We start from the raw sequence: 13,753 nt of genomic DNA on the forward strand, positions 1-13,753 counted from the left end.
TCGGGACGCGCAGGCTCAGCGGCCATGGCTCACGGGCCCAGCCGCTCCGCGGCATGTGGGATCCTCCCAGACCGGGGCGCGAACCCGGTTCCCCTGCGTCGGCAGGCGGACGCGCAACCACTGCGCCACCAGGGAAGCCCCCACACATGGGTTTTTCTTTAAATTACAGAGTTCAGTAATGTAGGATGAATGTAAAATGTAGCTGCTTGGGATTTAATTTAAAGGCCTTATAAATAGCACAGGTAGAATTTATAATTCAGAAAAAACAAATTTGGTGTTAATGTTATAATTGATTCTAAAAAAGGAAAAATGTTTGCATTTCAATTGATACTTGTAAAAGTATTGCAAACATCACCCAGAAGGAAGAAAGGAATGGGAAGGAGTTCTTAGTAATTACAGAAGGCAATTGTGAAGAAGACAGAAACCATAACTCTATTTTATTCTGCAGGTAAATCAAAAGGGATATTCTTGGGAATATGGAGGGTTAGGAATCTGGATTAAGTCTCCCACTGGTAACAACTAAAAATTCCAGAGTTTTGATTTTGTTGTTTTTAGCTTACTTGTTCCATGTTCTTTTTAACTTTTCATTCAAAACAATTTTTTTTATTATGGAAAATTTCAAACATAAATCAGCCCCTGTATACCCTTCAAAAATTATCAAATCAAATGAATCTTATTTCCTCTATAACCCTATTTACTTTCTTTGTTTTTGTTTGTTTGTTTGTTTTTTCCTGTATGCGGGCCTCTCACTGTTTTGGGCTCTCCCCTTGCGGAGCACAGGCTCCGGACGCGTAGGCTCAGCGGCCGTGGCTCACAGGCCCAGCTGATCCGCGGCATGTGGGATCTTCCCGGACTGGGGCACGAACCCGTGTTCCCTGCACCGGCAGGCGGATTCTCAACCACTGCGCCACCAGGGAAGCCCCAACTTTCTTTGTTTAGTATTATTTTAAAGTAAATTTCAGGAACCATTTTGTTTCATCCATAGATTTCAGCACCTTTCTTTAAAAGATAAAGATTTTTTGACTGAGTATATTTAAAAAAAAAATCTTAAGGGCACTGATGAGTTAGAAAGAAAGTAAGGGATTATCAACCTGGAAAACTAAGCAAGGCCATAACCCAGAGAAATTTCACCCTTAGAATATTTGCTAACTCAGTAAATTTGCCAGTTGGTTTTCTACCTCCCCGGCATAGGTTACTTAAGATAAAGACCTGAGACTGCTCATAGAGGGAAGTCTCCTAGAGATCCTTTCCCCATAATACTGGAATCCTAAAGAGATGTACCTTCGTTGTAAGGGTAAACCAGAAATACCCGCTCCCTCCTCCTACCTGATCCTGCCCCTGCCCCTGCCCCTGCCCCTGTTGTTAGGGTGCTGTAAGGCAAATGAACTGGCTTGAACTAAGGTACCAAATGGAGAGAGGAAAAATTTTGTTGATGAGAATTTGGAGTCAAAAGCCATCCTTTGCACACATTTGTGGCCTTAACTCAGAAATACTTATGTATTCTGCAAAACTCTGAACTGAAGAATGAATTTAAAATTATCTTTGGGCTAGAGGTTACCCTTGGTTCCTGACACAAACAAATGAATATCCTTTTTGGAGGAACCTGCCTTCATCCCAGGCTTCATATCCACAAATGAAATTCCAAGGAAAATGAACAGTCAAAAATAACTGAACACTGGGACTTCCCTGGCAGTCCAGTGGTTAAGACTCCGTGCCTCCACTGCAGGGGGTGTGGGTTTGATCTGTGGTGGGGTAATTAAGATCTCGCATGCTGCATGGTGTGGCCAAATGAAAAAAAAAAAAACAACAAAAACTGAACACACAAGGACACAAGGCAGCTTGGACAATAACCCACTGGAACAACTGACAACATAAGCAGACCTACAAGGACTTTAGATAAGATTTTAATAGCAGATTAGGAATAGCTGAAGAGAAAATTAGTAAACTGAAAAACAAACAAAAAAATCATTCCGAATGCAGTGCAGAGAAAAACAAAAAAATATAAAAGATGTCAGGAGTCATGAAGGCTAGTGTATGAGAAAGTCTAACATATATCTAATCATAAATCCACAAGGAGAGTGAAAATAGGGATGAAATAATTTTAAAAGATAATGGTTTAGCTTTTCCAAGACTGATGAAAGATGGCAGCTCACAGATTCAAGTAGCCCAGAAAATCTCCAGCAGGATCAATAAAAATAATCTATATCTAGATACATCATAGTGATCCTGTAGTACATCAAGACAAAAAGAGCCTTCAAAATACCCATGAGATATCACCTCACACCTGTCAGAATGGCTATCATCAAAAAGTCTACAAATAAATGTTGGCAAGGATATGGAGAAAAGGGAATCCTCATGCACTGTTTGTGGGAATGTAAATTGGTGCAGCCACTATGGAAAACAGTGTGGAGGTTCCACAAAGAACTAAAAATAGAACTACCATATGATCTAGCAATTCCACTCCAGGGTATATATCTGGAAAAAATGAAAACTAATTCGAAGAGATATGTGCACCCCAATGTTCATAGCAGTACTGTTTACAATAGTCAAGATATGAAAGCAACCCCAGTGTCCATCAACAGGCAAATGGATAAAGAAGATGTGGTATGTATATGTACAGTGGACTATTACTCAGCCATAAAAAAGAATGAAATTCTGCCATTTGCAACAATGTGGATGGATCTGGAGAGTATTATGCCTAATGAAGTAAGTCAGAGAAAGACAAATACTGTATGATACCACTTATTTGTGGAATCTAAAAAATAAACAAATGTGTATAGCAAAACAGAAACTGGACTCACAGATACAGAAAACAAACTAGTGGTTACTAGTGGGGAGAGTAAAGTGGGGAAGGATGAAATAGGTTATAGGATTAAGAGATAAAAACTACTATTTATAAAATAGATATGCAATAAAGATATATTGTACAGCACAGGGAATTGTAGCCATTATTTTGTGATGACTTTTAATGGAGTATAATCTATAAAAATACTGAATCACTATGCTGTACACCTGAAACTAATATAATATTGTAAATCAGTTATACTTCAATTTAAAAAAATCTATAAACCCTGAAAAAAAAAAGACAAAAAAATCTTAAGAAGGATTAGTGTCCATAATACATAGGGATTCCCATGACAGTGTTGAAAAACAAGACAAAGAAGATAGGGCAAATTACCTGATATGGTACTTTACTAAAAAGAATGTTTGAATGACCAATAAACATGAAAAGATGCTCAGCTACATTAATGATAGGGCAAATGCAAAGTAAAATCATGAAATACTATTGCTTATCCATCAGATAAGCAAAAACTAAACAAAAATGTCTTGCTGTACCAACCGTTGGTGAGGAGATGCATAAATTGATAGAAACATTTTGGAGGACAGTTTGGCAGTACCTAGTAGATTTGAATGTGTACATACCCTCTGGCATAGCTATTGAACTTCTAAGAATATTTCCAAGGGAAGTTCTTGTTCATGTACTTGAGACATGTATAAGACTGTTTTTAGTAGCAGCATTATTCATGATAAAAAACTGGAAACCTTAATGCTCAACAGTGGATTGGTTAAATTGATTATGGCTTATTCTTTGGTAGAAAATCATAGAGCAGAGAAAATTAGTGAACTATACTTACATTCATCAACATGGGTGAATCTTATGATATTAAGCCAAAGAAGACAAGTCTCAGAGAAATACATGCAATGTGATTCTACTTAAATAAAGTTCAGAGCAGGCAAAACCAAAGTATATTATTTAGGGTTACATAGTAATTTTAAAAAAAGCAAAGTAAAGCAATGTTTATTACAAAATTCAGACTAGTAATTACCTCAGGGGTTGAGGGAAGGGTTTATTAGGGAGTGGCATGTGGGAAGATTCTAAATTGCTGGTAATGTTTTGTTTCTAGACTGTGATGGTATTTACCTTATTTTCCTCCTTCAAACTACATATATGTACGTATATATATATTTTGTATCATCAACCAAAAAGGTAAGGTCTCGAGAAGAAAAAATTACAAAAGAAACCATTATATCACACTGAGCAGAACTCATGGTTGCTAAATAGGCTATGGAGATATTTCATTAAATATTAGAATTTAAGAGTACAGAAAGGGCCAGTTTTAGAAAAATACGAGAGCATGGAGAAAGAAAGGATTGTTTAAAAATCTTCTTTAATCTGCTGGAATGACCTTCCCTTAAAAATACAAGGCTTTTAATAGTAATAAAATAATTATTCCCAGGGTAAATGATTTCCATTTTTACCATATATTGAGAGCACATACCTAGCTTTGTATTGATTCTTACTTGTGTGACTTCAGGCAAATTAGTAACCTCTTTGTGCCTTATTTGTTTTCTTAAAATTTTTATTAGAGTATAGTTGATTTACATTGTTGTGTTAGTTTCAGGTGAACAGCAAAGTTAATCAGTTATCCATATATCCACTCTTTTTTTTTTTTTTAAGATTCTTTTCCTATATAAGCCATTACAGAATATTGAGTAGAGTTCCCTATGCTATACAGCAGGTTCTTATTAGTTATCTGTCTTATATATGGTAGTGTGTATATGTCAATCCCAATCTCCCAATTTATCCCCCCTCTTATCCCCTGGTAATGCCTTAGTTTCTTTTACTGCAATAGTACCTGTGTTTTGAGGAGATTAAATGAGACAGTAGGTGTAAAGGTCTTAGAATAGTGCTTGCTATGGAAAGTGGTTAAATAAAAACCTTAGTTTGCTGTTATTACAGCAGTGGTCTTAGCAAATTGCATGTTCTAGTGAACTATCTTGGTTCTTTAGAACATGAGTGCCTTGGTAATCAGAGAGTTGTAGGGACTTTTTGTGCTTCTAAATGCATGTGATATAATGTAATTCTAATTTTCACCTATTAAAAATTATACCTCCGATAAGGCTCTTCTTCACATTTTAGTATGTACGTCTGTATATTTTGAATGTAGCATGACTAGGCCACGTGGAACCAATTTCAGGAGAACTGGGCTCTCTTTTGGTTCTTTTTTTTTTTTTTAATTTTTATTGGAGTTTAGTTGATTTACAATGTTGTGTTAGTTTCTGCTGTATGTTTTGGTTCCGTCTTAACTCACCTTTGGCAAGTGCACCTCACATCAGATTTTTTCCTTGAAAAATGACTATATGAACTCCTTTAAAAAGATCACTGAGGTGCTTTAATTAATTTATTTTTATGTCCTAGAAACAGTTTAATGTAAAAATGTACACTGTTACATTTATTTGATGTGAATTTCATAGATGAAAAGTTTTGTGTGAATGGTGTGAGGAAAACTTTCTAATGCTCAAAATTTTCTCAGACCCTAATTATGTCTAATTCCTGATGAAATTAATTTTGTTTAGACTATCTGATAACAAAATAAAGAAAGCAAGTTTGAATTAAATGAAATATTGTCATTTCTTCCTCACTGAGAAATGAATGGGAATTCTTGAAGGCCCCTATGAAGAGACTGTGATCAGCAAAAATTATTCCTTTTCAGTTTTGAGTACTGTGTAAACATTTGATATAAAGAGAATCTGTTTGCTCTGTAAACAGAATATATAAAGTAGAAGATAGAAATAGAAGTGTATTTAAAAATGACTATAGATGTGGATTTTGTTTCTTGTGGTATAGCTGGGAACTTCTCCACTTCATCTGGCAGCACAATACGGACATTATTCCACCACAGAAGTACTACTCCGAGCTGGCGTAAGTAGGGATGCCAGAACCAAAGTGGACCGAACGCCGCTGCATATGGCAGCTTCTGAGGGCCATGCCAGCATAGTGGAGGTTTTGCTTAAGGTATGTGTTCTCTTTTTGCACTTTGCTTTTGAAAGTAAGACCCCAAAGGCTATAAAACCATAGTGTTTTATAAGAGGGAGAAGGGAACTAGTTTTGTTACTGACAGGGTTCTTGGGCTCCTTAATCAATAGAAATTGATAAGAGGCCAGACAAGTAATTCAGGCAAGGCTTTATTAGGACTTGTGCTGTAGCACCAGGGAGCGAAAACAAGTAACAGATTCCCTTGCTCGCTTCCTGACGGGGGAGGAGCTGGTCCCTTAAATGTGGTGAGGGTAGGGGCCAGTCCAGGGGTCACATGGGAGAGGTGGCTTGGGTGGTCTGCCCACCCCCTTAGTGGTGCTGTATGCAGTACCCTGCTTTTACTCCCAACACCTCAGAAGTGGCAGTTGGGTTTTGGGTCTTTTTGTATCTTATTGTTCATAATTTGCCCCAACTGCACATGCACGCAGTTATTTTTAGTCCCTTATGTTAGTTTCTTTGTATTCTATTGCTGGAGGAGATGTTTGTCTAGGTGCAAGCACTGCAGCAAAGGGTCCCAGGTCCCAGCCTGTCTCAGTTTTATTGAATGTCTACTTTTTTCCCCCATGTTATCTCATTTTTTGTGTGTAAGCACTCATTTGAGTGAAAATTATCTTAAAGTGTTATTTTGTGGGGGGAAAAACTTCCTCATTGCATTTTTAGTTAAGTCAGACAATTGATTTCTTAGATCTTGGTCTTTGCTGTGGTGAGGGACTACAGCTTTGTCTTACTCAACACATTTAAAATGCACATGGAAGGGAATGTTCGGCTTGAATAATTAACAAACAAATAATACAGGTAGGGCTTTTTCTTTAATCATCTAAATGCCAAAGAGAAAATTCTGAAACAGAGAGTGATAGATTTAGATTTCTTAATTCTTTTGATTCTGGCCTCTAGATCAACTTATCCAAAAAACTACAATGTAAGCCACAAGTACAAATCACATGTAATTTTAGATTTTCTATTAGCTACATTAAAAAAGTGAAAACAAAATAATTTTAATATTATATTTTATTTAACTCAGTATATATAAAATATTATAATTTCAACATGAAATCAATTTAAAAGTTATTGAGATGTTTTACATCCTCTTTTTGGTGTGAGGTCTTTGAATTCCAGTGTGTATTTACATGCACAGCATATCTGTATTCGGCTACACGTGTCTAGTGACGACCATAATGGATAGTGTATCTCTTGATAGCTCCCTGTTAATTCATTATATAGCACTGGTTTTGAAAGCAACGGATATTTTTGTGTAAATAAGGAGCTGGAGGGTTTTGGAGGAATGTTCATAGTTTTCCTTCACACCTTATGCATTCTAGCCCTTCATACATATGGCTGGATGACTGAAAAAATAATTGCTATACTCCTAAGAAATTAGAAGGAATGCAATTAGGAAAGCCAACATGATAGGAAACTGATTACGTGACAGATGTGTGGTGATTCCTGGAACGTGTAGATTATTCAACACACAAAAATAAAGAGTTGCTCATATTAGTAGCAAATTCTTGGTTTAAAGCACAGTGGCTAGTATTTTCATATCAGGACTTCTTTATATTTCGTATTTTAGAAATTTCTTATTTTGAAATATTTGTATAGCATGGTGCTGATGTCAATGCAAAGGACATGTTGAAGATGACAGCTCTACATTGGGCCACAGAACACAATCATCAAGAGGTGGTGGAACTCTTAATCAAATATGGTGCTGATGTACACACACAAAGTAAATTTTGTAAAACTGCGTTTGATATTTCAATAGACAATGGAAATGAAGATTTAGCAGAGATACTACAGGTAACTTTTGGCTTTTAATTTAAGAAAATAAAAGGATCTCTGTCATATGGATGATTTGAACTATTTAGCTTGTAGTTTTTCATTTTGGACTTATTTTGGACAGTCCTATTCCTTTTTCACTTCCTCTTTGTTCATTGCTGTTCATTTTCCTAATTGTAAGACCACAGTCTTTGCATGTAACATTAGAAGATTAGATAAAGTGATTACTTTCAGTGTTTGTAAGGTTCTGAATTCCCTTCTATACATTTTAGTCTATTAATTATTTTGTTGCATGTTTGGATACCTTATGGTTTTTCAAGTCTGTTATACCTCCACTAACATTTTTTTTAGCAACCATAATCATGTCCCCTCAGTGGGTGATGTAGTCTTCATCATTCTGATTGGTTTCTTTTATTTTTCACCATCCTCAAAAAAATCTGTTTATGAACATAGTTATTTATGGTTTTTGGTCAAGTTTTCCTACTAACCAACATTACTTCTCTTTTCTTTAGCTAGACAACATTGATGTAAATTTTCTTCTTTATTTATAGCCTCTTCTTGCCTATCTTGTTCTCCTTCCCAGTAGAACTCTTCTCTAAGACTATCTGAGTCTGTTGAACTTCATCTAGTTACTTAAAAGATGTTATGTGTTATGTTAAATTTTGCTGTGCTTCTTCCAATTCTTTTACTCCCAAGAGTGTAGTTTGGAGCCTAGGGTTGAGGATGGAGGACAATTAACTGGGAAGGATGTGCTTTATATAGGTAGTGTTATATATTGCTGAATATAGTAGAGAACATAATTTGATTTAAGTATTTAATTTCTGTAGCCGCAGGGCAGCAGAATATCTTTTAATTGTGTTCTATTTATATATAGAACACAGATTTTTTTTTTTGGCCCCACCGCGTGGCTTGCGGGATCTTAGTTGCCTGACCCGGGATTGAACCTATGCCCTTGGCAGTGAAAGCGCAGAGTCCTAACCACTGGACCAGCAGGGAATTCACTCAACTGAGTTCTATAAAATCCTTTCAGATACCTACTTCTCACATGGGATTTTGCTGCTTTACCTAATAGGGGAACTCAGGATATAAATGCATATCTATGATTTACCACTATACTTTCAGTAGACCATAAACAAAGATTTCCATTTGTATTATATGATTCTTAGATTGCAGGATGTTACATTGAAAGTCTGTCCTATATGTTCTGGTTATAATTCTGAAAACACTGTGGTAATTTGTCCCCTAGATTGCTATGCAGAACCAAATCAACACAAACCCAGAGAGTCCCGACACTGTGACGATACATGCTGCAACACCACAGTTTATCATTGGACCTGGAGGGGTGGTGAACCTAACAGGTCTGGTATCTTCAGAAAATTCATCCAAGGCAACAGGTATTGAGATGCCTATAGGATAGCTGTTGGGATTTTATGCTTTAGTAGGTATTCATCCTTTTAAGGAAGGACTGTTGGAGAATGAGGGTAAGATTATATCAGCCACCTTGGTTTTCTTTGTTATAATTGGCAAAAAAAAATTTATGAGGCAAAATAATCTAAAGAAAGGTGATATTGCAAAATGTACTGCAATATTACCTTTCAAAAGCTAATGCTATCCAAGCTTGTTTTTCACAAAACTAATATTATCTAAGCTTCATTTAAGAGTTGAATAAAGTAAAACAGATTATCAGAAAAATTCACTAGATTAAATTCCTTAAAAATTCAAACATGTTTTCTCCTTTCTCGTAGATGAAACAGGTGTATCTGCTGTTCAATTTGGAAACTCCTCTACATCAGTATTAGCTACATTAGCTGCCTTAGCTGAAGCATCTGCTCCATTGTCCAATTCTTCAGAAACTCCAGGTTAGAAAAACAAGTCAAATGTGTACATCGAAAGTTGGAGATTCAAATATTTGCACAGGCCAGCAAGGAAATTTAAAAGACTAAAGGGGGCAGGGTTGAGGTTATGGCCATTTGAGGAGAGTGGGGCAGGGCAAGGGTGCATCTCCTACTCAGCTCTAACTAATTATAGTAAAATGCTCAGTCAGTGTTGCCAGACTCTGTTTTTTTCAAGGGAAGGTGAAAATCTGGATTTTAAAAGAATATTAAATCTTGGCAATTATTTTAAATTACATTAAAATTAAAATTAATTAAAATTAAAAACAAACTTGTGTGGTTCACAGAAAACATGTCTGTGTACCCCATTTGGCTTTGTTTTACTAGTCTGACTTTTTGTATAAATAAATTAGCTAAATATATATGAACCGGCTGTCTTTTTCATAACTTTTAATTTTTGGCAGCTCTATTAGAATGACATAAAATCTTAATGACTGACAAAACTAGGAAATAGCATACCAACAACCACCATTAAAGTATAACTTGAGGTTAAATGATTACAAACAGTATTAATAGCTGGTTTGATAAGGTTTACTTTTATACTTAACCAAAATAATTCTTGCTGTAATTATGTAAGTAAAATATTTTTTTAATTAGGGAATTTAAAAAACTCCACAAAATTATTTTTCTTACTGCAGTTTAAGCCATTTTATTTGGACCAATGCTTATGAAAGTAAAGAATAATTTGTTGTCATTCATTATTTAATTTTTTTTCAAAATGTGACTGATAATAATAATAACAACAACAGTTAACTGCATGTTTACTGTGTGTGCTATGCACTGTGGCTGATATTTTACATGTCTCATTTAATCCTCACCAAAAAGATCGAAGGTAGATATTACTGGATTTGACTCTTCATGGTGATGATTGGATGATGTATTTTTTAGTGGTGGGAGGGGGGTGGTTACTTATTTCTCTCCTTTATCTCTCTCTCTCTCTCTCTCTCTCTCTCTCTCTCTCTCTCTCTCTCCCTCTCCCTCTCCCTCTCCCTCTCCCTCTCCCTCTCCCCCTCTCTCCCTCCTTCCCTCCTTCCCTCTCCCCCCCTCCCTCCCCCCATGCCCCTCAACTAGTAATAGTAAACATTTATTCATTCTCCAGCTTCTTTAGCATTGTAATCAATGTTTGAATCTAAACCTTTATATTTGGGAGTCTTAAGATTTTTCTGAATCACTTTTGGCCATTAGCAGCTACGTGTATCATCCTATTGACATGCTGCTTTTATGACCTATGCCTGGATCTCTTCAGCACCTTTGTAATTGCATAAGTATATCGAAGAAAATTAATTTCGTTGGTGGATTTCTATTTGATCAAACTTGTAAAATTTTTGCCTTTTTAAAGTACATATCTCTGAAAATTAATCTTTTCTTCAAAGTCAGCTCGAAGTTTTGACATTTAGATGTTTGACTCCACAAATTGGTCATACCAACTTCTCTAACTTCTACCTTTGAAAATGTTATGTGTGGTCTAGTCTGAGAGAATTGGTAATTTTAGTTGACTTTTATTGCATGTGACTTACAGTCTTCTGTGAGCACAATAATTTTTTCATTTCAATACTGCATCATAGTGAAATCTTTCTGAAGGTATTTTAAGAGCTTGAATTAAGTTAAAATTCAGATGAGTACATTGCCACCAGTATAAACAACTCAGCTGAGGTGTGTAATCACATAAAGAAATATCTTCTCGCAGGTCAGTTTGCACATGCTCAGTCAAGTTATTTATTTCTCTGCCTCTTGGCTGTCCAGTTTCTTTTAACATCATTTGTCAGACTCATCCTGATTTAGAAATGTTTATATGTTTTTTCAAGGACATCTCAGCATCTGGGAAATAAAGTAGTACTCCCATTTTATATATGATGAAATTGAGGTTTGCAGAGGTTAAATAATTTTGTCCAAAGTAGCATGCTATTAAGTGGTGAAAGGAAGTTTGTGCTCAAGGTCTGACTGATTCCCAAGTTGTGTGTCTGTGACCACTAAATATACTGTTTATTCTATGCAGTTTCTTCAGGTGATCAGTGGACGAGTCTCTTCTAGAATGTTTATAATTTGGTTTGTGATAGGAATAAATATTTGTGTAATCATCACTTTGTCTTATATGAAACAAAAGCATCACTATTCCTAGTTTTACTTCTGAGGTGTATCTTTTGGAGCAGTCTTTTGAAATAAATGTTCTCCTGTTTGCCCTTTTTAAATGATTGAAAAACAAAATATAAGAACCATCAGTACACTAATTGGTACTGCTCTTATTCTTTTCTTTTACTGGCTAAGTGTACAGTAAACACATCTTCTGATAATAAATAACCAGTGTAGCCACAAATGGACTGCATTTGAAATGGTAGCTAGCTGGCTGACATGGTCCTATATATAGAGGGGAGGTACTTATGATAGTCTAGGATACCATGCTGTTTCATTTGAACTATGGCTTTAAATAGTTCTTTCATGTTTACATTAGGACTGTCTTTGACATATAAAACAAATCTTAATGTTAGTCCAATGGGAACATCATAAAGGAAATCCGTCTAGTATAATGCTTTCATTGTGAAACCAAATGATACCTCTGTCTTGACGTTACAAGCAAATATAACTTCAGATTGTCAATGTTTGATGATTGAATTGCTTCCTTACTAGCATTTTTTATGTAAATATTTCCAGTTTTATTCTTTTCTCATAAACCTTTATTTTTCCAAGCATTTAACTTGTTTGATTAAATTTTTAATCTCCATGCATAATTTTCATGATTCTTTGTCTGTTTGATAGAAGTACAAAAAAATTTTTGATAAATCTCAGTATACACTGAAGAGTTTGTTGCTAATGTTCATTTTTATTAAATTGGTTTTTTGGGAGTTTTAATTTCAGTTCCTGAGCCCACAGGCCTATGCTAATGTGCATAATTATATTAAATAATCATTAAGTCTATCTAGGTCCAGGCCAGGCCAGAAAAACATGATGAAACACTTGATGTAAGTCATAAATTTAACTTGGCATAATGAATTATAGAAAAATAATGATTAATATGTATAGGGTTCTTGCTATAAGCTTGTTATTATGCTAAGTGCTTTACGTGTATTATCTCATCTCGCAATAGTCATCTGAATTAAGATACTATCATTGACCATTGACTGAGGTTTAGTTTTCAGCTCTGAGGTTTCAGAAATATTTTATTAATATATCCTGGGTTAATATAAGGGACTACTCACACTCAGCAAACTCATAAGAAAGTGATACATAAATCAAAATACTAAGTTATTTATTTTTAATTTCTTTTTAAGGGAGGATACAACTGTCTTTTGATTCATGAAAGTACCTTACTCATTTTGGAAACAAATCAGTGAAAAAATTTACAGCCTTTAAAAGTATGCAGACACAGTTTTCAAGATACTTGTTTAAAACATCCTTCATAATTTTGGAGTGGAATAATTCAGGAGAAGTATCGGGCAGCTCTAACATTAATATAATAATTGTCCTCTTTTACATTATTATTATTATTTTTTAACATCTTTATTGGAATATAATTGCTTTACAGTGGTGTGTTAGTGTCTGCTTTATAACAGAGTGAATCAGCTATATGTATACATATATCCCCATATCTCCTCCCTCTTGTGTCTCCCTCCCACCCTCCCTATCCCCTACCCCTCTAGGTGGTCACAAAGCACTGAGCTGATCTCCTGTGCTATGTGACTGCTTCCCACTAGCTATCTATTTTACATTTGGTAGTGTATATAAGTCCATGCCACTCTTTCACTTTGTCCCAGTTTACCCTTCCCCCTCCCCGTGTCCTCAAGTCCATTGTCTACGTCTGCATCTTTATTCCTGTCCTGCCCCTAGGTTCTTCAAACAAACTAGTAGAATTTTTGCTTGGAAATAGTTGGAAATTATCTTGTTAATTTATGTACCCAATGATTAGAAGGCTGTGTTACTTTAAATATTCTGTGATTCAAGTTTTCTACTAATTTGAACTCCTCTCAATTAGTTTGAATTAATATGATAATATCAACAAGAGCAGCATTCTTAAATTTTGTGTGAATCAGAATCACCTTCTCAACAATCATTTGCCCCAGTTCTACCCCAGTGGATTCTGATTCAGTAAGTTTAGGGTGGGGCCCTGACATCCATATTTTTAACATGCTCTCAAAAGTGATCCTATGGCACACCAAAATTTAAGAATTTGACCCAAATTTTAAAAGTTCTGTTTCTTACTACTAATAGATTGCATAGTAAATATCTAAAGATTGTGAGTGTACTACAGCAAAGATTTGCTTGAATAATATATATTTCT

At 35.4% G+C, this 13,753-nt stretch overlaps 1 protein-coding gene across 5 annotated transcripts in view; it reads left to right on the forward strand.

The window, feature by feature from the left end:
* The window catches only part of GABPB1 (GA binding protein transcription factor subunit beta 1), a 69,894-nt gene that overhangs the window by 40,252 nt on the left and 15,889 nt on the right, over positions 1-13,753 (forward strand). For 3 of the 5 annotated variants that reach the window (XM_007115917.4, XM_055088238.1, XM_007115916.3), the window contains exons 3-6: positions 5,630-5,797; positions 7,415-7,609; positions 8,835-8,946; positions 9,334-9,447. In XM_007115917.4, the coding sequence (XP_007115979.1) occupies positions 5,630-5,797; positions 7,415-7,609; positions 8,835-8,946; positions 9,334-9,447 (589 nt within the window). Of the gene's footprint in view, positions 1-5,629; positions 5,798-7,414; positions 7,610-8,834; positions 8,983-9,333; positions 9,448-13,753 lie in introns of all 5 variants that reach the window. The other 2 variants (XM_007115915.4, XM_007115914.4) reach the window with 1 other exon arrangement.

Source organism: Physeter macrocephalus, chromosome 11 (genome assembly GCF_002837175.3).
Source record: "Physeter macrocephalus isolate SW-GA chromosome 11, ASM283717v5, whole genome shotgun sequence".
NCBI classification, from domain to species: domain Eukaryota; kingdom Metazoa; phylum Chordata; class Mammalia; order Artiodactyla; family Physeteridae; genus Physeter; species Physeter macrocephalus.